This window comes from Drosophila arizonae, chromosome 4, assembly GCF_054131065.1.
Source record: "Drosophila arizonae isolate 15081-1271.41 chromosome 4, UAZ_ARI_1.0, whole genome shotgun sequence".
NCBI lineage: Eukaryota > Metazoa > Arthropoda > Insecta > Diptera > Drosophilidae > Drosophila > Drosophila arizonae.
The window spans coordinates 85592-110348 of record NC_142924.1 but is presented as its reverse complement, the minus strand read 5'-3'; the positions used below and the strand labels follow the sequence as shown (position 1 = coordinate 110348).

The 24757-nt window shown below is 39.1% G+C and overlaps 2 protein-coding genes and 1 long non-coding RNA gene across 10 annotated transcripts; 2 read left to right on the top strand and 1 right to left on the bottom strand.

Annotated features, from left to right (window-relative positions):
• The first annotated feature begins 185 nt into the window (after window positions 1–185).
• CNMa (CNMamide) lies at window positions 186–8357 on the top strand. Of its 7 annotated transcripts, XM_089466818.1 has the most exons (8): window positions 186–203; window positions 264–377; window positions 4191–4434; window positions 5346–5634; window positions 6021–7767; window positions 7892–7945; window positions 8042–8116; window positions 8184–8357. In XM_089466818.1, the coding sequence occupies exons 2-5, from the start codon at window positions 358–360 to the stop codon at window positions 6062–6064; spliced, it is 597 nt and encodes a 198-aa protein (XP_089322944.1). In that variant the 5' UTR covers window positions 186–203; window positions 264–357; the 3' UTR covers window positions 6065–7767; window positions 7892–7945; window positions 8042–8116; window positions 8184–8357. The 7 variants fall into 7 exon arrangements, with proteins under 7 accessions (XP_089322944.1, XP_089322942.1, XP_089322943.1 ...); XM_089466816.1 differs by having other exon boundaries at window positions 6021–7945; XM_089466817.1 differs by lacking the exon at window positions 186–203 and having other exon boundaries at window positions 255–377; window positions 6021–7945.
• Window positions 8358–8903: 546 nt separating this feature from the next.
• Window positions 8904–23264, top strand: LOC149268920 (uncharacterized). Of its 2 annotated transcripts, XR_016269687.1 has the most exons (8): window positions 8904–9718; window positions 9775–9933; window positions 10044–10097; window positions 10194–10268; window positions 22349–22692; window positions 22803–22856; window positions 22953–23027; window positions 23095–23264. It is a non-coding gene; the product is annotated as an uncharacterized LOC149268920 (long non-coding RNA). The 2 variants fall into 2 exon arrangements; XR_016269686.1 differs by having other exon boundaries at window positions 8908–9933.
• Window positions 14138–21441, bottom strand: LOC149268921 (uncharacterized). The gene has a single exon (XM_089466807.1). It carries the CDS (start codon window positions 18859–18861, stop codon window positions 16480–16482), a length of 2382 nt encoding a protein of 793 aa, XP_089322933.1. The 5' UTR covers window positions 18862–21441; the 3' UTR covers window positions 14138–16479.
• Window positions 23265–24757: the final 1493 nt, after the last annotated feature.

The following is a 24757-nucleotide window of genomic DNA, read 5'->3' as shown; positions in this document are numbered from 1 at the left end:
GTATTTGTGTACAACAGTAATACGCATAACGCGATACCTGTTCATTATGTGATTGCTTAATCCACTAACCACAATCACAATATTATCATCGTTATGATTTATCGATTTCGTTTCAAATACAACAGTGCTGAGTAATGTTAAATATATCGGCGCACTTAACGTTCAAATTCAATCAATCAGCACTCAAAGTTTGCACAATTTAGGTAAGCATTAATATATAACTAAATATTGTGACTCGCGTTAATTACTGCAATAATTGTCAGCATAAAAGGAAAATCATCACTCTCGTGCTTTTGATATTCTTGATGTTGATTGGACCGGTATTAAGCAGCACGTGTACTCCACTGTAGTTCCAACATGTATATGTCAATATCTACGTATGTCACCTTGCGATTATTCTTTTTAATAAGTGTCAATTATGCCGATATGGTTTGGGATATAATACTTGGTTTCACCGTTATATGCGCAGCTTGTATTCTAAAAAAAAAAGTCAGCTTATCATGTCTAATCTTAATTTGTGAAGCTGATGTAACAATAAAAATTAATTTTTATGGTATTCGATGCGTAGGTGGTATTATCAACATATGATACGTGCAAAGTTCAACAAGTGTGACACATGTTAGGCGCCTCTGATTAAAAAAAAAAAGCAGAATTAAGCGACCAATTAATGCTGTGTCAGCTGAAATTATTTTTAATTAGTTAATAAACCAAGCTAACCGATGTCTGGAGAAGATAAGACAGATTGGCCAGATTCTTGAATTAATCTTCAGTTAAAATTCATATTTTTAATCTTTTGTAATATTTTAAAGATATTTCATCATATGTATTTTTAGAAAAAAAAAAAAACAAAAAAAATAGGCTAACGATAGTATTTTGTCATCTGAAAACTCTCTTTACGTCTGTAAATTTCCACTTATTTTTTAGAGGGACACAGAAAGTTATTCGGCCTATTTCATATCTTCATCTTGAAATAGTTTTCAGATGTATACGTTAAATACTTTTTATTTTTGCAGGTGTAGTTTAAGGGATAACCGAAGTTATACATCACAAATTGATTCATATTATTTACATTTATTGGGTATTTTAATTAAAATTTCCGATGTCAGAGTGAATTTAAATCAAACCTGATGTTATTTACGTCCTCATGTTTTTAACACTAATCAAGTTTGTTTTTTCAACATATTGTATTCAATATATATATTTGGTTATATCAAATTTTGTATTTTTATATTCAGGTTTCAAAATACTTATATAAACTAATATGCATCATGTCTGTAGCTCACATTGTTTTAATGTTTGTCAGCTAAGCAATAAATCTCTGAATTATCGGGCGATTTGTCAAAAGCGTGGCATGGCATACAGTCAATCATGGAGGTTCGAGACAAAGATCGGGACCGAAAAGTTTAAGAAATCGGCCACCAGTGATCAGGGTGTAGTAGACGAGCAACTTGCATGGCCGACTTTAGTTTGCAAACAACCAAGACAGCAATAAGTACTACTTATTCATTCTCATTCATTCATGCTCTGCTCAGTTGCTAAACTTGCAACTGAGCAACAATTTCAACCGACCGCCCACTTGGGCATTAGAAACACTCGAATTTACCGCCCACTGCTTTGGTGTTCTGAAGTGCCGAAGTAGTCGGAATTTGCGTCGTTTTTACTCGTAACTGTATACCTCGGACATATTAGTGTTTGCGTGTGTGTACCATACCTGTTGATTTATCCTTTTTGTGTCTGCAACACTGGCTGTGCCTATATAAGCAAGTGCGTGCTACGGATTTGCGTTTATTGTGCACTGTCACACCCAACGCTTAACATTTGCGTAAAAAGTGTTATTTTAAAAACCAAAAGTTCAATTCCTGTAATTGCGTTTGTCAATTGTAATACAAGCCTATTGAGGTATATAGTTAAATAAATAGATTTGATAATTTGAAGGTAAGTTCCAGTTTAAATATCTGACATATATATATAATAATATTTGACACATTGCTTTATTAATATCAAAGATTCCTTTGCAAATTTATATCCCATGGTCTACGTACCATTGTAAAACTTTAATTACTAATTTATCTAGAAATATATCCATATGCATGCCATACATAGTGATAGATCACCTTATTTGGCTTTAAAAATCTGCAAACCCGTTTTTTTTCCCAAAATATATGTATTATTTTCCAAAAATGACTATCCATACAAATGATGACAATATTTTTGCCGTATTAATATCAAGAATCCATCTAAACTCTTCCATAATTGAGCAAGACTTGGGTCTTTCGTTTACACACTGTGGTATATTAGCCGTAATATCAGCGTTCTAGGGTTCGTTGCAATATGGATATGATACACTATCAATGAACCTATTCAGCAAAAAAATAAAAATAAATAAATAAGCGGGTTGAACGTATTGATAATGAATACATTGGACCACTCACTCTCTTTATCTCTCTCCCTCTCTCTATCAATCTATGTCTCTTTCCCTCTTTCTCTCCTCTCTATCTTTCTCTCTAGCACATACACGCATAGACAGTCATTTGAGTCTTGGGTCATTTCATAACATTTTATAATGCCCATTGATAATGCTTCGTGATTAGTATTTCGTTTTATTTATAAGCACACATAATATGGGCAAACAATTTTCATTGTAGTTTGTATTGTAATTGATTTTTTAAAATTAATATTAATTTTGAATGAAATGTAAAGTGAATTATGGATCTATAATACAATATTATCAGATAGAACTTCCTCCTTGAAAACTTTTGGTTTGATAACAATTAAATTTTGTGATCAAACCCGCTAATAACGTATTAATGTGTCCAGTTAAATAACAAGCTTCAATATATTACCTTCATTTGGCTTACATGCCTTATCTACTCATATCTGACAGATAAAAATTTTTTAATAAGTAACGCAAACGGTGTCACCTGTCAAATAAATCGGACGACATACTGCTACTCCTCCTTAACCAACACCTCCCTCACCAAATCTATAGATGACAGTAATGGGCTAAACGCGTATCCGATAGCAGATGAGATAATTAGTGGGCAAACCGAGTGTGAGAGTTCAATGGTATTTATATGCGTTTGACCTTGACTTCGATTTATGGTTTTAAAAATGCTGAGATGAAACACAAAAGTCTCGACAATCTTTATGTATATATACAATATGAACGAATCTATTTACGTATATATATAGAAATATTTGATAGGCGCCAAAAATTAGCCACGACATCGACGTATTATCAACATATTATCTGTAGTCATTAAAACTACGACTGCGATTCATACTTTGCGTTTCTCAAATCGGACTAGCGCATTACTCATGGAGTGCGTAAGGCAATTATATATATATATATATATATATATATATATATATATACGTTGCGCATATACATATTATAAATATATAGATAAATATATAGATATTCATAAAAACAGAAAATGATTTTGTGCTTTTGAGAAAGCTTTAATTGATATAAGCTTATAGTTCTTATGAGTAACTCTTCACAGTTTACATTCAGGATACTAATCTAGATGTCAGTTTTGACAATTTAAAGAAATGTTAGTTTATCTTTAGCAAATTAATTTAGACGCCAATTTTAAAAATTTAAAGAAATAATAAATTCTTTAGGCATTTGACCAGTTGAACCTGTTCATGCGCATTTAGATTCACAGTTGAGCATAATTAGCCATTACCATTTCATCAACAGTAATTAGGGCATTCGCAGGCCGCGTCACGGTTTTGCGGAGCTTGCCATGTGATATGCTCTTGGGGCTGTGGGTGGTGTCATGCTGGTTTGATTAGGCTTCAAAGTACTTTTTATATATTTTAGCCGATTCGCAAAACGTAGCGAAAGTTTGTCAACGTGACTTGTTCTGTTTGAAATACCCAACACCTTGAGATGAAACCTGTGAAATGCGAAGAAGAACGTGCTACTAGAAATTTTTCTTAAAAGCACAAAAAAGAACATAAAAAAGTATTATGCATATTTTAACATTGGCAACTTTGTTTGTTTCAGTGGAAGTTGTAATATGAAACCTTTTACGTAAACGGTTGGCCTCGTGTAGGTGTTGCGGTAGGAACTCGACTTGTTTTTAATTGTCAGCTAGTTGAAAACAAACTCGTACACCTGCCTATGTACATATATTTTCCTCTTTCTAAGCCCTCTCTCTTTCGATTTCTCTCAACTTTAGTTGGGTCTGGAGCAACAACAATAACCCGAGCAATAACGTGATGTCAACGTACAGCTGCTCTTTCGCCCATCAGATGGCTATTGCCATTGTTCTGCTGTCAATTGTATCGCACTTGTCGCCTGGACACGCACAGCAAAGCCTGACTATAGACGAGCAACAGCAACCTGCAATGCAAATGCTCTTCAACGAGTTCCTCGGCTCCGTACCGGCTAATGGCAAAACCAACTATTATGGTCAGCAGTTAGTAAGTATGCTACATATGCAGAAAATTAATACAAAGTGTATATACACATATGTACAACTACAATAAATTCTGACTATGTATGAAGGGTGTATATATATATACAGTAGAATCCGGTTGTAACGACTCCGCTTAAAGCGTCAAACCGAAATTCGTTGTATTGGTTGGTCCCCATACAAACTTATATGAAAGAGCCTCCGCTTAGTACGTCTCCGCTTTTAACGACAATCCGCTTATGCCGAAGGTTTTTTTCATATTTTTGACTCATATGAAAGAGCCTCCGCTTAGTACGTCTCCGCTTTTAACGACAATCCGCTTATGCCGACGGTTTTTTTCATATTTTTGAGTCAATCACCGGTTATTACGACTTGGTAACAAAAAACCCCGAAATAATGACAACAAATTTCAACATAAAAAGACTCTGTTAGTGATCAGTGATCAGTACCCTTGCTTGTGTGCGTAGAAACGCCACAAATGCTGCTAAGACAGAGAGAGGGAGAGAGAAAGTACAATGCCGTCGTCACAAAAATGTTTCTTAACCATGTTATTGAAATAGGTTTATAAAAAATAGTTGTTTTGATCAAAAATTTAAATTGTTTTATAGTAAAAACTATTACGAAAATGGCAACCGTAAAAAAAATGAAAAAACAAACTTTTTTAAATGTAGAACTATATTGATGAACTTTAAAAATATTACAGACGATAATGCAGTTTTACTAATTTAAGGAAATTGATGGAAGCCTTTGGAGAATTTCAATTAAGAGTATGAAATAAATAAATAAAATAAAATAAAATATTTTTTTATATTTCAAATATTTAATACCTACCTTAAGTACCATTTAAAGAAAATTAGCTATAATTCTATATCTATAAATGGTTTATTATTTATTCAGCTAAAATTCTTTCTCTTCCAGAAGTACCAACAGATGCAGCATCAGCTGCGACAGCAGCATTTGCGGCCAAAACAATTGCCAATCGTTTACTTTACTAACCACCAATTGCCCTTTCTGCGCGATCTAGTCATGAACTCCGATTACGATTTATTGGGGCACCTCGAGAGCTCTGAGCGAGAGCGTGATCCGCAAGAATCTCAGCTCCTGACACGCCTGCACAGACTGGTCGACAATGCTCTTGATGGCGATGATCAGCTGTTCAAACTGAGCTCCGGTGCTAAGCAGCACAATAACAAGAGAAATGCGCAGTGTGAGTAGAATTTATTATATTTATATTTCAATTGTTTTTGTTTGAATTTAAACAAAGATAAGCAAGATATGAATACACAGGTGGGTGCCTTAAACTCTGAATAAACTAAGGTTTAGTATATAAAGTTGAGTGGATATTTCATTGCAAATTGTATAAAAATACGAGGCTAGAATCGTATATGCTTATGAAGCTAACCAACTGGAATATAAGCTAATAATAATAATGGTGGTGCATGATAAATCTGTTAATTTAAATTTTATTTTATATTGTATTTCTGATATTCACATTTCCAATATTTACAAATAGTTCGTAAACAATGTAAGTGTTGCATGAAATTTAAAAAACGTCTAATTTAATCTTTACTGATACTTTTTCTGTTTCTATAGATATGAGGCCATGTCATTTCAAGATCTGCAATATGGGACGCTAGCGCAATACCGCCTCTACTTTACCCATCCGAACCGATTCACCGAAACATCTCAAAGTTAAAAGCAGTTAAAGCCGGAAAAATGCTAATATTGCAGAAAAATAAAACAAAAACATGAGAATTTATATTATATACACAAAAGTATTTAATGTTAGCTTTACTTTATCATATATCTACATACATATACATAATATTATTCATTGTTCCACTAGTATTTCCTTCTTAAATTGCGTTCTAACAAATATTATTCATTAAATACTTAGTGTTCATTTTGCAGCATATTTATTGACATATATACATGTATATTAATAAAGAATTAATAAAGAACTATAACTAGAATAATTTGTTTCAGTTTCCTTTATTAAGACAGAAAGAGATGAATGTACCTTCTATGGTCAGGACGATTATCAACTATTGCTATTGAGCAATACACTAGAAAAACATCAATGTACCATCAAATAATGTAAATAGTAATTATAAAAAATGAAAATTTGATTATGACGTACACAATGTATGTTTATTTATGTATATTCATTCAAGTTCGACATTTAACTAAAAGCTATTTTTCGAAAAGCGTATAAATGTATAATGATCTCCTCATGACAGCTGTTCAGCAACTATATAAAGGGATGAGGGAAATGGTGAGATATATTTTATTCATATAATGCTGTACATCGGTATTTTCTTAGAAAAATTGCAAATGGGAAATCAGGGTATAATGGTTTTGTTGAAATGTATGTAACAGGCAGAAGAAGGCGTGGCAGACCCCACAAAGTTTATATATTCTTGCTCAAGGCGACGAGCTGAGTTGATTTGGCCCTGTCCGTCTGTCTGTCCCCCCGTCTGTCCGTCTGTCCGTATGTATGAACGCGTCGATTTCAGAAGATATAAGAGCTAGAGACTTTAAATTTTTTTTAATGTCCGTAATTTTTTTCTGTTGGTATGTTGCAGAGAACACACAATAATGATCTCCGCTTCTTCACACCTCATACATGATCAGCTGACCAGCAGCTGCATGGCGAGGGGAAGATAGTACGGAGATACTTTTTATTCATACAATACTTTACAATAGTATTTCTTAAGAATATGAGTAGCGCCTATAAGATACTTAGAAATATACAGAAGGTCAATATTTACCGAAACTTTTCATAAAATGAATTAATTTAAATGGCCATAAGTGCACTAAAATAACAGTGCAGCTTAATGTTACAAAATACAGATAAAAGGAGCAATTTAAAGATAATACAAATTAACAATAAAGTGCTTGAGTAACTGATTAACGACTAAATAGATAAGTAAGATTTAAGTTTAACAATAGTAATGGATGGCATTAATTAATATAATTCAATTTTTTCATTTATAAGCATCTACAAGATGCACAGAGAAAAATAGCCCAAAGTGGCCAATTGGAATAATAGAGAAAAGTCGAGACAAAGTCTGGTCATCTTCTCCAATATGGGCTTAAGCTAAAATTAACTTAAATTACAAAATGTTTATGATAATTAATATAGATAATTAAATAAAAATAGTTTAACAATTCATTTTAGCAGTTTTGATTTAATTAACATTCATTCAATATATCGCAAGTGCAATTGAGTAAGTGACGATGCACCCCTGGCGTTGTGCCTATCGGGGTGCATAATCAAAACAAAACAAAAACAGCTGATTGAAAATTGCATTAAATGCAAATTTTATGCTGCTAATTGGTAAGTTTAAATATTAACAAGTAAATAATTGAAATTAATGATATTAATAATTAATATTAATTAATTAATATTAATTAATTATTATCTTTTTATATGTATGTGGCTGCTGTCATACGGAATACAGACGGGCGCATGACTGAATATAGCAGGATTGCATTAATTGCAAGCTGACTAGCAGGTGAGTTTTGCAATATAAAAACATAACAATTGAAAAAGTGATATTTATAAAGTTAACAATTAATATTAATTAATTATTATCTTTATATATAAACAGCTGCTACCATACAAAGTGCAGAGGGGCCCAAAATTGAAAATAGTCGAATTTCATTGATTGCAAGTTGACTAGCAGGTAAGTGAATTTTGCAGAAGTTAATAAAAACATTAAAAGACTATTAATGTTGATTTTTTCTTTGCAGAGCACATCAACTACGGCAAGGAGACTTAGCCAAGTGGGCTGCACAGCCAACAGGGCGTATATTTAAGTTAGTTTTTAGTTAATTACAAAATGTGCATTTAAGGCGCAAGCGCCGTCACATATGTTCCGTGCACATATATATGTATGTGCCGAAAATAAAATTTTGAAATTGTAACTGAGTGTTTAATTTGTGTTTAAATAGTGTAATTACTTAACTCTGATCCCTATGTGATCCAAATACGACCCTATAGGCAGCAAGTGGTGATGGTGGTGGTAGTGGCCGCGGCATTGGCGCAATACCCTCGAAAACAGGTAGTCGTTGCGGCTGGTGGGCTGCTGTTTGTGCAGCTTCGTTGCGTTGCTGAGCCTCACGTCGGCGAAGGAATCGCTCCCTACTTTCAGCAATTTCGTCGGCTTCCCGTTGTAGTTGTCGCTGGGTGCGTAGAGCAATGTCATTGGCCAATTGCATGCTTACGAGACTCGTGTATCTTGCCAATGTTATCCGCTGTGGGATGAACGGGTCGTAGGCAATGTTTTTGGCCAAGTTGTTGCTATGGACCCGGAGTCGATCATAGTATTTGGCGCAGAGATTGTTGAATATATCATCCGCAGATGAAACTTCCAAATCAGCTCTGATGCGCGCGTTCGAAACAAAGTACTGAGCACCAGAAATGGCTCTCAGAGCTTTGTTGTGTACAACTCGAATGCGGTTGAATTGCGCCTCAGATAGCAGAGCGCCCCATACAGGCAGCGAGTATTGCCAAAGTGGAGCAACTAGCTGCCTATAAATAATGACTTTTGTTCTAAGCGTCAATTTGCTATCCTTGTTAATGAGCCAATCTATCTTTTTAAGCCTAGCCCTGACCCTAGTAACGACCGTAGTGACATGTTGTGAGAATCGTAGTTTTGTGTCTAGAGTAACGCCCAAATACGAATGTGAGGTGCCATTTTCAATAGTTTCGTTTTTTTTTTTTTTTTCTGTTCGTATGTCTACAAAGAACACACATTAATGATCTCCGCCTCTTCCCATTCTCGTACATGAACAGCTGACCTGCAGCTGCATGATGAGGGGAAGAGTACGGGGATACTCTTTATTTATTTAATACTTTACAATAGCATTTTTTTATAAATATAAATAGCGCCTATGAGATAATTAAAACTAAAAAGGACTATATTTGTCGAAACTTTTCATTAAATGATTAAATTTAAATGGCCATAAGTGCACAAAAATAACAGTGCAGCTTAATTTTACAAAATACAAATAAAAAGAGCAAGTTAAAGATAATTCAAAATAACAATAAAGTGCTTGAGTAGCTTACAATAGACTAATTAGATGAGTAAGATATAAGTTTAACAATAGTAATAGATGGCATTAATTAATATAATTCAATTTTTTTTTCATTTATAAGCATCTACAAGATGCACAGAGAAAAATAGCCCCAAGTGGCCAATTGGAATAATAGAGAAAAGTCGAGACAAAGTCTGGTCATTTTCTCCAATACGGGCTCAAGCTAAAATTAGCTTAAATTACAAAAAGTAAATGATAATTAATATAGATAATTAAATAAAAATAGTTTAACAATTCATTTTAGCAGTTTTGATTTCATTAACATTCATTCGATATATCGCAAGTGCAATTGAGTAAGTGACGATGCACCCCTGGCGTTGTGCCTATCGGGGTGCATAATCAAAACAAAACAAAAACAGCTGATTGAAAATTGCATTAAATGCAAATTTTATGCTGCTAATTGGTAAGTTTAAATATTAACAAGTAAATAATTGAGATTAATGATATTAATAATTAATATTAATTAATTATTATCTCTTTATATGTATGTGGCTGCTGTCATACGGAATACAGACGGGCGCAATACCTAATATAGCAGGATTGCATTAATTGCAAGCTGACTAACAGGTGAGTTTTGCAATATAAAAAATTAACAATTGAAAAAGTGATATTAATAAAGTTAACAATTAATATTAATTAATTATTATCTTTATATATAAACAGCTGCTACCATACAAGGTGCAGAGGGGCGCAAAGCTGGAAATAGTCGAATTTCATTAATTGCGAGCTGACTAGCAGGTAAGTGCATTTTGCAGAAGTTAATAAAAACATTCAAAGATTATTAATGTTGATTTTTCCCTTGCAGAGCACATCAACCACGGCAAGGAGACCCAGCCAAGTGGGCCGCACAGCCAATAGGGCGTATGTTTAAGTTAGTTTTTAGTTAATTCAAAATGTGCATTTAAGGCGCAAGCGCCGTCACATATGTTCCGTGCACATACATATGTATGTGCCGAAAATAAAATTTTGAAATTGTAACTGAGTGTTTAATTTGTGTTTAAATAGTGTAATTACTTAACTCTGATCCCTATGTGATCCAAATACGACCCTATAGGCAGCAAGTGGTGATGGTGGTGGTAGTGGCCGCGGCATTGGCGCAATACCCTCGAACACAGGTAGCCGTTGCGGCTGGTGGGCTGCTGCTTGTGCTGCTTCGTTGCGTTGCTGAGCCTCACGTCGGCGAAGGAATCGCTCCCTACTTTCAGCTATTTCGTCGGCCTCCCGTAGTAGTAGTCGCTGGGTGCGTAGAGCAATGTCATTGGCCAAATGCGTATTTACGAGACTCGTGTATCTTGCCAATGTTATCCGCTGTGGGATGAACGGGTCGTAGGCAATGTTTTTGGCCAAGTTGTTGGTATGGACCCGGAGTCGATCATAGTATTTGGCGCAGAGATTGTTGAATATATCATCCGCAGATAAAACGTCCAGATCAGCTCTGATGCGCGCGTTCGAAACAAAGTACTGAGCACCAGAGATGGCTCTCAGAGCTTTGTTGTGTACGACTCGAATGCGGCTGAATTGCGCCTCAGATAGCAGAGCACCCCATACAGGCAGCGAGTATTGCCAAAGTGGAGCAACTAGCTGTCTATAAATAATAACTTTTGTCTTAAGCGTCAATTTGCTATCTTTGTTAATGAGCCAATCTATCTTTTTAAGCCTAGCCCTGACCCTAGTAACGACCGTAGTGACATGTTGTGAGAATCGTAGTTTTGTGTCTAGAGTAACGCCCAAATACGAATGTGAGGTGCCATTTTCAATAGTTTCGTTGCCAATACGAATAGCCTGATATGGCGCTATAACTCGAAGCGTATGCATGATATGCATAGTCTTGCTTGCATTAATTGTAATGCACCACTTGCTCGCCCATTCAGCCAATCTATCCATATAAGCTTGCTGTTGAATAAGCGCATCTGCTTGACGAAAGTCTGCCGAAAGAACGATGACGTCGTCAGCATAAGTGGCAATCAAAGTCCCTCGCGGATAAGCTGGCCTCGGCATATCGCTGGTGTACACATTGTACAAGATAGGCCCGAGCAAGCTACCTTGTGGCACACCAGCGTGAATTTGCTTAATACCTGAGCGACAGCCACCGTGACACTCAACAATAAAGGTGCGATCTGTTAGATAGCAGCAGAGGATGCGGTAGAGAGCATCCGGCAGTAGCCTCTTAAGCTTATACTTCAAGCCTGTATGCCACACTCGATCAAAGGCTTCTTTGATATCCATGTACACAGCAGAGCAGTATTTATGGTCATCAAACGATTTAATAATAAATTGGGTGACTCGACCCAATTGCTGTTCAGCTGAGTGCGCTTTGCGGAATCCAAATTGATGGTTTGGGATCGCATTTACAAGAGTATCTTGCTCCAGCATACGGCTCAAAATAAGATACTCGAGTATCTTTGAGAGGCCAGACAGCAGACTTATTGGCCTGTATGATGCGACGTGTTGCGTAGGCTTGCCAGGCTTATGCACCATCTTCACCATCGCTAGCTTCCAGCAAGAGGGGAAATGACCCAGTCTAAAAGAGTTATTGCATATCAAGACGAGATACAGAATAGCCTTCATCGGCAGCGCTTTAATGGTGTGATTATCAATTTGATCCAATCCAGCCGCTTTTTTGTTCTCTAGCGTGCTGATGTGACTGATGACCTCAGCCGCAGTGACTGGCCGAAATGAGACTGAAGCAGTCAAAGATGGCTGGCTAACTTGAGCCTCGATCTCGGCCAGATCACTGGGCGGCGTAGTCACGATTGGCAGAAAACGCTGCTCAAGACTCGCAGCAAATGTTTCGGCCTTCTCGGCTGTTGTCTTGCACCAGACATTTTGCGCATTAGAGCCATTGTCACTGGAGGACTTCAACAGCGGTAGATTTGGAGCAGGCTGCCGCTTGATCTCGTTGGTCAGCCGCCAGAGCTTCTGCATACTATATCTATCAGTTGGATCGATAGATCTAAATAGCTCTTCCTCATACTTCTGCCTAGCATATATGAGCTCTTTGCGTATGCGATTCGATAGCCTGTTGCAGAGCATCTTAAGCATCGGATTGCGACTTCGAGTAAGATAGCGCTTGACTTGCTTATGGGCCTCGATTAGTTGCAGAGTCTGTCTATTTACACGATATCTAGTCCTCTTTATCGTGCGTGGGTGCTGTGCATTCGCATAGTTTGCAGCATCTTCAATGTTTTTTACAAAAATATTGACCGCATCATCAATATCGTCAGCACTGTTGATCTCAGTGTTGAGCAAGATTTTGTCGTTTAGATAGCTCTGAAATTTGTTGATGTTAGCGTTCAGATCAAGTAGATGGCCTTTTGCTCTGCTGGTGACAGGCTTCTCAACCAGCTGAACTTGCAACGGGAGATGATCAGAGCTAAGCTCGAAAGAGTCAGTGATGGTCAGCAAATCTCGCCTGATGCCTTTAAATAGCGCAAAGTCAATGGCAGACGGAGTTTGGCGCGAATTAAACGGAAAATGGGTGGGCGACCCAGTTGCCAGAATGTTGCAATTCACTTGTAGAATACTATTGACTAGCATTCGGCCACGGAGACAAGATCTGGCGTTGCCCCACCACTGACTTTTCGCGTTCCAGTCACCACCGACTATAAAAGTGTCACCCAGAGAAGATAGCAGGTTGTTGAAATCTTGCCCAGACCAGATGACTTGCGGCGGGCAGTAGATTGAGACAATATTAATGTGACGGCCATTTTGCAGGCTGACTGAAACTTCGACAGATTGATGCGAGTCGTTAGATGTAAAGCGCATAGCATAATGGCATATCTGTTGTTTAATTATAAAGGCTGCACCTCCTCTGCGCCTGTTTGAGGGGTGATTTGCTAAATAAACAATATAGCCATTAATAGCAATGCTATCGCTATCAGTCAGATGCGTCTCAGACACTAGCATTATGTCTACATCGTGCTTGACGAGATACAGATTGAGCTCATTAAGCTTTTTCTTGACACCTGCAGCATTCCAAAAAGATATGTTCATGTTGTTGACACGTTGAGATACAGCAGGCTGCAGTGCAGCGCTGCGTCTACTGGCATTTGGGGAAGTGGATACATTGTTAGACATTTAAGCGCTCATTGGGACCAAATTGGGCCAGCAGGCAGGCCGTGAGTGTGGTCATCATCTCGATGAGTTTGTCTATTTTAGCCTCTAATCTAAAGCTAACTTGCACTGGCATACTTGGCACATTCGCATTCATTGGCTGCTCGAAACGTTGAAAATGAACACCCCCACTAACAGGATGCGCACCCCCATCTATTGGTTGCGGATGCCTACGGCGCGTACTCAGACTACGGCTACGTTTTGGCTGCGGCGGCCGCTGCGCGCTTGCCTGCCTAGGCAAACGAACTTGTTGCTGTTGTTGTTGTTGCTGCTGTTGTTGTTGTTGCTGGCTAACTTTGGTGGCTTTTTGCCTAGACTGACGCTGTTTGCTGCTAATAGCTGCCGGTCCGACAGGCTGAGCAAATTGAAGGCCCGCCCGAAGAGCAGCCGAATAACTGGGCCCTGCACTAACAGTTTGCGGTCGTGACTGAGGGGGGGCTTGCTGAAAAAGATTTGGCATATTTGACAAATTTGGCATATTTGCTCGATTGCTCTGAGCAGCTGCAGTGGGAGCAGGCTTGGCTAAACTGTTTATGACCTTTGCTAGCTGCGTGGCACTTTCATTTTCGCGCTTCTTGCACGCTTCTTTATAAGAAGGGCAGCCTTTGTAGCTCGCGGCATGTGGGCCGGAGCAATTGGCACACTTCGCTGGAGTTTGGTCGCCTTTTTGCTTGCCACAGTCCGTGGAAGCATGATTGGCGCCGCACTTGACGCAGGCGAAGGGGCGACGGCAATAATTCTTTGTGTGCCCGAATTTTTGGCACCTATGGCATTGAGCAATTTCATTTGTTTTATACGGCCGCTCAATTTTGACACGCTGGTTGCCAATGGCCGTAATTTGCAGCAATTCTGCGTTGTTTGCGCTGACGGCCAACTCAACCTCAAAGAGGTCAAGCGGCTCTTTAGAGAAGCGTGATTTAATGCCTCTTAAGAAGCGAACTTCGTGCCCTAATTTGGCCAACTGCTCGCGGATATAGTGATCCGGAGTGGAGAAATGCAGATGCCGAATAACAGCTCTATAGCCGCGCTCGCATTTCAATTGAAATGTGTAATTTTCAATTGAATTTGCGTCGAGATATCTTACCAACTTGCGGTGCGTGGCAACGTCCTTGCACTGGACACGAATGCCGTGGTTAGCAGCAGGCTTGGTGGAGTAATTGTCCTGGCCAACAGCGTCATCCAGGCGTAATAGCAGAGGCATAATATCCGTCACGTTGGCGATAAATATTTCTAGGTGAGGTGCCTGCTGGCGGCTGCGCTCTCGCGACCGATCTCGCTGCCGTCCAACTAGCAATTGGCTGGGCTGCCCACTTCTGCCATTTACCACCACCAGGCATGGCAGGGCGCGGGCTGTGAATATCTCAATCGATACCTAGTATCATTTGTTTAGAAATTAAGTGGCGCCTGAAAACATGCTACGCAGAGCAGTCAGGGCTCGAGTTGCTGGGGAACTGCTCAGCCAGGGCTGAGAAGCTTATTGACATTACTATCGTAATATATGAATGTTATCGATGTGCGATCATTTTGAATGGCGAACTTAGAGCTATTGTGACTTAGAACTATATTTACAAATAACAATAGGAAAACTTAAATTAACTTAGCTAATCATACTAATTATTTTCTTTTTATTTACAGGTGAGGAGACATCTAGGCGAGGAAACCATCAGGACCATCAGGGGCGGACGGCTTTCGTCAGTGGCAGCACAATCGGTGGAAATTATGCAGGACAAGATGAGTGGCTGCTGGCACCGCAATGTGGACCAGCGACACATGGTAGATATTAGGCATCTCGAGTTTGCTGGAGACTAGCACCAGCATCACCAGATCCTCAAGTGGCAGGAAGCAGGTAAGTTGACATCATTATTGACAATTTACTGAAATCTGTTCAATTACAGATTCAGCAAATCGACTGCATCCATCGGCAAAGCAGGTATGTGGTCATCATTATTGGCAATTTACTGAAATCTGTTCAATTACAGATTCAGCAAATCAACTGCATCCATCGGCAAAGCAAGTAAGTGGACATCATTATTGGCAATTTACTCAGCATCACCAGGTCCTCAAGTGGCAGGAAGCAGGTAAGTTGACATCATTATTGACAATTTACTGAAATCTGTTCAATTACAGATTCAGCAAATCGACTGCATCCATCGGTAAAGCAGGTATGTGGTCATCATTATTGGCAATTTACTGAAATCTGTTCAATTACAGATTCAGCAAATCAACTGCATCCATCGGCATCATCTGGGGCATCCAGGATTTGGACAAGTCAACTGGCTGTCTGGCACACTAACACCAGCATCACCAGATCCTCAAGTGGCAGAAAGCAGGTAAGTGTGTAACATCATTGGCAGTTCACTGAAATCTGATAATTATAGATTCAGCTAATCAACTGCTCCATCTTGGACATCCAGGGACGGAACATAGGTAAGTGTGTAATGATATTGGTATTGACTTCGTTTAATTGCAGGTATTGGACTTCTGGCATCGGACTTCTGGCATCGGACATAGGTAAGTGTGTAATGATTTTGGTATTGACTTCGTTGAATTGCAGGTATTGGACTTCTGGCATCGGACTTCTGGCATCGGACATAGGTAAGTGTGTAATGATATTGGTATTGACTTCGTTTAATTGCAGGTATAGGACTTCTGGCATCGGACTTCTGGCATCGGACATCAAGGAGACGGGGCATCTGTACGGGCAGTGTGTTTCTCAATACGGACTATACAAATATAGTGTATATATTTGTAATTGTTGATTACATATGAATTTGCATTTGCTTACGCATTTGCATCTTCATATGCAATTTGGGCACAATCATGTGCATTAGAGCAATTATATTCGTTTGTCTTTCATCAGGTGAGTGGCCAACAATCCAATCATATTGATCAGCTTGTCGATCTTCTCTTCCAGGTTACTACTGGAGTTGTTGCTGTTGACTACTGGGGCGGCAGGACGCTTACGCTCCTCCAGCATCAAACTAATAAGAATGTCTAGCTTCTGGTCTGTGCTAGTATTGACATCTCCACGTTGACGAGATTCATATTTGTAATTAGTGGCAGCATCAGTACTGACGTCATCATATGGCAGTTTTTGGCGCAGTCCCTCTTGTGGCTGAGGTTGCTGCCTAGCAATTGGTTGATTCAATTGGACAGGATGATGATTTGCTTTCAGAGCGTCAGCATAACTAAGTAATGTTGATTGGCTTTGTTTTTTAGGATATGGCTTTATATTTTTTAACGGCTGCTGTGGTAGCTGCTGTTTAGACAATTTGTTTACTTTAATTGGCTGTTGTTGTTGCCTTGGCATTTGTGGCTGTTTCCGTTGCTGCTGTTGCTGTTGCTGTTGCAGTGGCATTTGTGGCTGTTTGACAGCATTGGCGTTGCATAGATGTTGTTTAATGGTCATAGCCATAGAGGCAGCATTGTCACTTCTGTTACGTGCCAAATCTGCCACCATTTTGCTGGCCAACTGATGGCCCTTGGCTGCAGATGATTTTAGCCTGCAGGCATCTTTATAGGATTTGCAGCCGCGATAGCTGGCAGCATGTTCCCCTTGGCAGTTTGCACACTTTGGTGGTGGCTGGCTGCTAGCGCCTTTCTTTCTTTCGCACTCGGTGGATGGGTGGCTGCCACTGCATTTAACGCATACAAAAGGGCGTCTGCAATAATTTTTTGTATGGCCAAATTTTTGGCAGCGATGACATTGGACGGCATCAACGTTGCGCAGAATCTTTTCTACTTGCACCTTCTGTCCGCCCAAGCAGGTAATGTCCAGCACATTCAAACTAGATGACTCGGCAGCGATCTCAACTTCAAACATGTTGAGTGGCTGGCGAGTGAATCGCTTCTTGATTACACTCACATATCGCACTTTGTGCCCCAGATTCGTCAGTTGTTGGCGAATCCAGGCATCTGGCGTCGAATGATGTAGATGACGAATCATGAACCGAAAGCCACGATCAGCTTGCAATTGGTACGTATGCGGTTCAATATTGTTTTGTTTGAAGTGGTGCGCCAGCTGGCGATATACAGCTATATTTGCGCATTGAATACGTAAGCCATGTCCAGCAGTCGGCTTCGTATAGTAGTTATTTTCACCAATGACTTTATTTATGTCCAGCAGTACTGGCATAATTTCTGGCACATTGTGTAAGTATAATGGAGTTGGCTTCTTCTTGAGCCTATCAAGAAAGCCCTCGTTCTGATCATGATCGTCGTCATCTTCGTCGTCGTTGTCAATTTCTATATCATTAGCATAGAAATTAGCGCCATCTACTGGTGGTGAGTGGTTGGCATTAACAGCACCTAGCTTGCTGTTGTCAATAACATTGGTGTTGTTGTTAACATCAGCCGTGGCCGTGGCCGTGGCCGTGGCTGTAGTGGCTTTGCGTGCCGCAGCAATGGCAGCCGCTTTTTTGGATGTTGTTGGCGTATCGTCATCAATAGCCAAAACATCATCTTCAGCTATTAGCTTATTTTTAACAATCATTGAATAGAGTGATTGATTTGTTGGCGAGCTAGAAGCTGCCATTCTATGGCATGCTTCTTTAGCCTCAGCTGACAATGGAGGTGGAGGGGGGATTGATTTGTTCAATTCATGTCCACTAAATAAATGATTTAGAATTTCAGATATTTCTGCTGAGCTTGCAGCATCTAATTCAGTCAAGTCCATGGCTGCATTTGTGCGATTTTTGTTAACAGTTGACGCTGTTGATGTAACAGATTTCGTTGACGGTTTTATTGATTTGCCAATAGATGGCGGAGTTGTGGACAGTGGACTATTGCTAGTCGCTATATCCTCCTCATTCGCTGCATCTGAGCTACAGCAATCAGCTTTAGATTGGCATGGCGAGTTGCTATTTGAGTTGGCGTCAATATCTTCCGCCATTTGCTTCTTCGACTTAGGGCTGATGCCCTTTTTGGCGGGCCGCTTATATTTATTTGGCTTTGATTTGGATTTTATATTTAATTGATGCTGCTGATGTTGCAGCTTGTGGGCACGCATTTGCTGCTCCTGCTCCATCATTGCCTCCATGGCAAGTTTTAGCACAGTAGCAGCACTTTGGCGTTTGTTGGTACCTACTTGATCTGGGTCAGTATGAGAGCCAGGTCCAGCCAGGTCTTCATCCAGCGCTGGGTCTTCGTCCACATAGAGTTCCTCCTCGTCGTCGCTAGTTTCATCAATGATGACGCTGCCCGAGAGTGCGTTGTACATTATGAAGCGCACGCACACACACTCTCACACACTGGAGGAACTTTGTTAATTTTTTCTATATTCTTGATTTTATTTTCTTATTCAGTTTAACGTCCTTTTTCGTTTATTAACCACTTTTTCCAATTAATACACAATTATGTTTGCATTTAATTTAATTTGAGTATTTAATTTAAATATTTAATTTATTCAGTTTTTTCTAGGTGAGGTGCCTGCTGGCGGCTGCGCTCTCGCGACCGATCTCGCTGCCGTCCAACTAGCAATTGGCTGGGCTGCCCACTCCTGTCACTCACCACCACCAGGCATGGCAGGGCGCGGGCTGTGAATATCTCAATCGATACCTAGTATCATTTGTCTAGAAATTAAATGGCGCCTGAAAACATGCTACGCAGAGCAGTCAGGGCTCGAGTTGCTGGGTAGCTGCTCAGCCAGGGCTGAGAAGCTTATTGACATTACTATCGTAATATATGAATGTTATCGATGTGCGATCATTTTGAATGGCGAACTTAGAGCTATTGTGACTTAGAACTATATTTACAAATAACAATAGGAAAACTTAAATTAACTTAGCTAATCATACTAATTATTTTCTTTTTATTTACAGGTGAGGAGACATCTAGGCGAGGAAACCATCAGGACCATCAGGGGCGGACGGCTTTCGTCAGTGGCAGCACAATCGGTGGAAATTATGCAGGACAAGATGAATGGCTGCTGGCACCGCAATGTGGACCAGCGACACATGGTAGATATTAGGCATCTCGAGTTTGCTGGAGACTAGCACCAGCATCACCAGATCCTCAAGTGGCAGGAAGCAGGTAAGTCGACATCATTATTGACAATTTACTGAAATCTGTTCAATTACAGATTCAGCAAATCGACTGCATCCATCGGCAAAGCAGGTATGTGGTCATCATTATTGGCAATTTACTGAAATCTGTTCAATTACAGATTCAGCAAATCAACTGCATCCATCGGCAAAGCAAGTAAGTGGACATCATTATTGGCAATTTACTCAGCATCACCAGGTCCTCAAGTGGCAGGAAGCTGGTAAGTTGACATCATTATTGACAATTTACTGAAATCTGTTCAATTACAGATTCAGCAAATCAATTGCATCCATCGGCAAAGCAGGTATGTGGTCATCATTATTGGCAATTCACTGAAATCTGTTAATTATAGATTCAGCAAATCAACTGCATCCATCGGCATCATCTGGGGCATCCAGGATTTGGACAAGTCAACTGGTAGAATAGACATCACCAGATCCTCAAGTGGCAGAAAGCAGGTAAGTGTGTAACATCATTGGCAATTCACTGAAATCTGTTAATTATAGATTCAGTTAATCATCTGGACTCATCAGCGACGTCTTGGTCATTCGGGGTCGGGTCAGTCAACCGACGAAATACAGGCAATCTGGAGTTGTTTGTGTCATCTCTGGGAAGTAGTTGAGCAATAGTAGTTGAGGCTGGGATAGTTGCAGTGTTTGCAATTATAGTTGAATTTCCAGTGATATTTGAAGTGTTGTCGCTGACATTTGAGCGTGTATTGAGGATACGGTACAGCAGCGAGACTGGATTAGTTACATCATCATCGTGAGCTTCGATATGGGCATTAGCATCAGCATCGTGATTTGAATAGAAGCCAGCGTTGCCATCAATACCAATTGAGGGACTGCTGCTGGCAGTAGGGACAGCATGTGAGTTGACTGTGGCATCTACAATAGCATTAGCATGTGTGTAGCCGTTATCATCAGCATTAATAACAATACTGAGTACAGCATTAGTTTTGCAGCCAGCATGGCCGCTGACGTTGTTGATTGGAGTGATACATATAGGATTTGCTTCAGGTGTTTCTTCTGGATTGGAGTCCGAATCGTTAATAATGATGACATCAGTATCATTGGTGATATTGCAGTGAGTAGCAGAGCCCGTAGTTTGGACAGTATTGTTTTCAGTAGGGGCATCTATTGTGGAGGGAGGTTTGAGAGTACGTTTGTGGTCATCAGCTCCGGAACTGTCGCTGTCACTGTCAATCAAGTCTATAGTGGTAAGAGTATTTAGTTCTGTGTTTGATATAGAAGTGATGTTTGCTTCATCCAGGGCAAAGACTCTAGGTATTGTGTTTGTGGTTGGGAAAACAGTAGGGTAGCCGAGGGCATTCCTATGTGAACGGATCCTAGCCCATAGTTTTTGTCTTCGTATTTGTGTTACAACGGAGCTCAGGTGCGCATTTATCATCGAAGTATATCTCAGTCTCTGTATTTTTTTTTTTTTTTTTTTTTTTTTTTTTTTTTTTTTTGTTGAATAGTCAGGTCTGCTCAAGGCTGTGCCCTAGACTGACTGACTATATTTATTTATTTACTGCTATACTACTGTATAATATAGTAAATTTGTTGACGCCTACTGTGTGTAGGTCTCAAATGTGAGTGTTACATTAAATGTGAAGTGACATACAAAAGTAGTTTGATTAATTTTGTGTAAATTTGTTGACGCCTACTGTGTGTAGATCTCAAATGTGAGTGTTACATTAAATGTGAAGTGAAATACAAAAGTAGTTTGATTAATTATGTTTTAGTGAATGTATAGATATCTTGATTAAGAATTGCATCTTTTTTTTCTGTTCGTATGTCTAAAAAGAACACACATTAGTGATCTCCGCCTCTTCCCATTCTCGTACATGAACAGCTGACCTGCAGCTGCATGATGAGGGGAAGAGTACGGGGATACTCTTTATTTATTTAATACTTCACTATAGCATTTTTTTATAAATATAAATAGCGCCTATGAGATAATTAAAATCTAAAAAGGACTATATTTGTCGAAACTTTTCATTAAATGATTAAATTTAAATGGCCATAAGTGCACAAAAATAACAGTGCAGCTTAATGTTACAAAATACTAATAAAAAGAGCAAATTAAAGATAATTCAAAATAACAATAAAGTGCTTGAGTAGCTTACAATAGACTAGTTAGATGAGTAAGATATAAGTTTAACAATAGTAATAGATGGCATTAATTAATATAATTCAATTTTTTCATTTATAAGCATCTACAAGATGCACATTTTCTGTTCGTATGTCTACAAAGAACACACATTAATGATCTCCGCCTCTTCCCATTCTCGTACATGAACAGCTGACCTGCAGCTGCATGATGAGGGGAAGAGTACGGGGATACTCTTTATTTATTTAATACTTCACAATAGCATTTTATGTAAATATAAATAGCGCCTATGAGATAATTAAAATCTAAAAAGGACAATATTTGTCAAAACTTATCATAGAATGATTCAATTTAAATAGCCATAAGTGCACAAAAAGAACAGTGCAGCTTAATGTTACAAAATACTTATAAAAGAGCAATTTAAAGATAATACAAATTAACAATAAAGTGCTTGAGTAACTGATTAACGACTAAATAGATAAGTAAGATTTAAGTTTAACAATAGTAGTAGATGTAATTAATATAATTCAATTTTTTTCATTTATAAGCATCTACAAGATGCACAGAGAAAAATAGCCCCAAGTGGCCAATTGGAATAATAGAGAAAAGTCGAGACAAAGTCTGGTCATTTTCTCCAATACGGGCTTAAGCTAAAATTAGCTTAATTTACAAAAAGTTTATGACAATTAATATAGATAATTAAATAGAAATAGTTTAACAATTCATTTTAGCAGTTTTGATTTAATTAATTTTCGTTCGATGTATCGCAAATGCAATTTGGTAAGTGACGATGCACCCCTGGCTTTGTGCCTATCGGAGTGCATAATCAAAACAAAAACAAAAAACAGCTGATTGAAAATTGCATTAAATGCAAATTTGATGCTGCTAATTGGTAAGTTTAAATATTAACAAGTAATTAATTGAAATTAATTATATGAATAATTAATATTAATTAATTATCATGTTTTTATATATATGTGGCTGCTATTATACGAAATACAGACGGGCGCAATACTGTAGACAGCGGAATTGCATTAAGTGCAAGCTGACTAGAAGGTGAGTTTTGCAAAATAAAAATTAAAAATTGTAAACGTGATATTAATAAAGTTGATAATTAATATTAATTGATTATTATCTTTATATAAAAAACAGCTGCTACCATACAAAGTGCAGAGGGGCGCAAAGCTGGAAATAGCCGAACTTCATTAATTGCAAGTTGACTAGCAGGTAAGTGAATTTTGCAGAAGTTAATAAAAACATTCAAAGATTATTAATGTTGATTTTTTCTTTGCAGAATACATGAAGTACAGCAAGGAGACTTAGCCATATGGGCTGCATAGCCAATAGGGCGCGTATTTAAGTTAGTTTTAAGTAGGCTTAAAATGTGCATTTTAGGCGCAAGCGCCGTCGCATATGTTCGCTGCACATATATATGTGCCGAAAATAAAATTTTTGAATTGTCAATTTGTGTTAATACTTAACTTAGATCTCTATGTGATCCAAATACGACCCTATAGGCAGCAAGTGGTGATGGTGGTGGTAGTGGCCGCGGCATTGGCGCAATACCCTCGAAAACAGGTAGTCGTTGCGGCTGGTGGGCTGCTGCTTGTGCGGCTTCGTTGCGTTGCTGAGCCTCCCGTCGGCGAAGGAATCGTTCTCTGCTTTCAGCTACTTCGTCGGCTTCTCTTTGCAGTTGCCGCTGAGTGCGTAATGCAATATCGTTGGCTAAATGCGTGTTAACGAGACTCGTGTATCTAGCCAAAGTTATCCGCTGTGGGATAAACGGGTCATAGGCTATGTTTTTGGCCAGATTGTTGCTATGAGCGCGAAGTCTGTCGTAGTATTTAGCGCAGAGATTATTGAGTATCTCATCTGCAGACAAGACGTCCAGTTCAGTTCTGATGCGAGTGTTCGAGATGAAGTACTGAGCACCAGAAATGGCTCTCAGAGCTTTATTGTGAACGACTCGAATGCGGCTGAATTGCGCCTCAGATAGCAGAGCGCCCCATACAGGCAGCGAGTATTGCCAAAGTGGAGCAACTAGCTGCTTGTATATGATGACTTTAGTCCTTAGACTCAATTTACTGTCTTTATTGATGAGCCAATCTATCTTTTTAAGCCTAGCCCTAACCCTAGTAACGACCGTAGTGACATGTTGTGAGAAGCGCAGTTTCGTATCTAGAGTAACACCCAAATATGAATGAGAAGTGCCATTTTCAATGGTTTCGTTGCCAATGCGAATAGCCTGATATGGCGCTATAACTCTAAGCGTATGCATGATATGCATAGTCTTGTTTGCATTAATTGTAATGCACCACTTGCTCGCCCATTCAGCCAATCTATCCATATAAGCTTGCTGCTGACTGAGCGCATCTGCTTGGCGAAAGTCTGCCGAAAGAACGATGACGTCGTCAGCATAAGTGGCAATCAAAGTCCCTCGCGGATAAGCTGGCCTCGGTATATCGCTGGTGTACACATTGTACAAGATAGGCCCGAGCAAGCTACCTTGTGGCACACCAGCGTGAATTTGCTTAATACCTGAGCGACAGCCACCGTGACACTCAACAATAAAGGTGCGATCTGTTAGATAGCAGCAGAGGATGCGGTAGAGAGCATCCGGCAGTAGCCTCTTAAGCTTATACTTCAAGCCTGTATGCCACACTCGATCAAAGGCTTCTTTGATATCCATGTACACAGCAGAGCAGTATTTATGGTCATCAAACGCTTTAATAATAAATTGGGTGACTCGACCCAATTGCTGTTCAGCTGAGTGCGCTTTGCGGAATCCAAATTGATGGTTGGGAATCGCATTTACAAGAGTATCTTGCTCCAGCATACGGCTCAAAATAAGATACTCGAGTATCTTTGAGAGGCCAGACAGCAGACTTATTGGCCTGTATGATGCGACGTGTTGCGTAGGCTTGCCAGGCTTATGCACCATCTTCACCATCGCTAAC

Excerpts from the sequence above, each read along its gene's own strand:
- CNMa (XM_089466818.1), top strand. The coding sequence starts at position 358 with ATGTATATGTCAATATCTAC. Across the intron at positions 4,435-5,345 it reads ACTATTATGGTCAGCAGTTA|AAGTACCAACAGATGCAGCA; the intron begins GTAAGTATGCTA and ends TTTCTCTTCCAG. Across the intron at positions 5,635-6,020 it reads TAACAAGAGAAATGCGCAGT|ATATGAGGCCATGTCATTTC; the intron begins GTGAGTAGAATT and ends CTGTTTCTATAG.
- LOC149268921 (XM_089466807.1), bottom strand. The coding sequence starts at position 18,861 with ATGTACAACGCACTCTCGGGCAGCGTCATCATTGATGAAACTAGCGAC.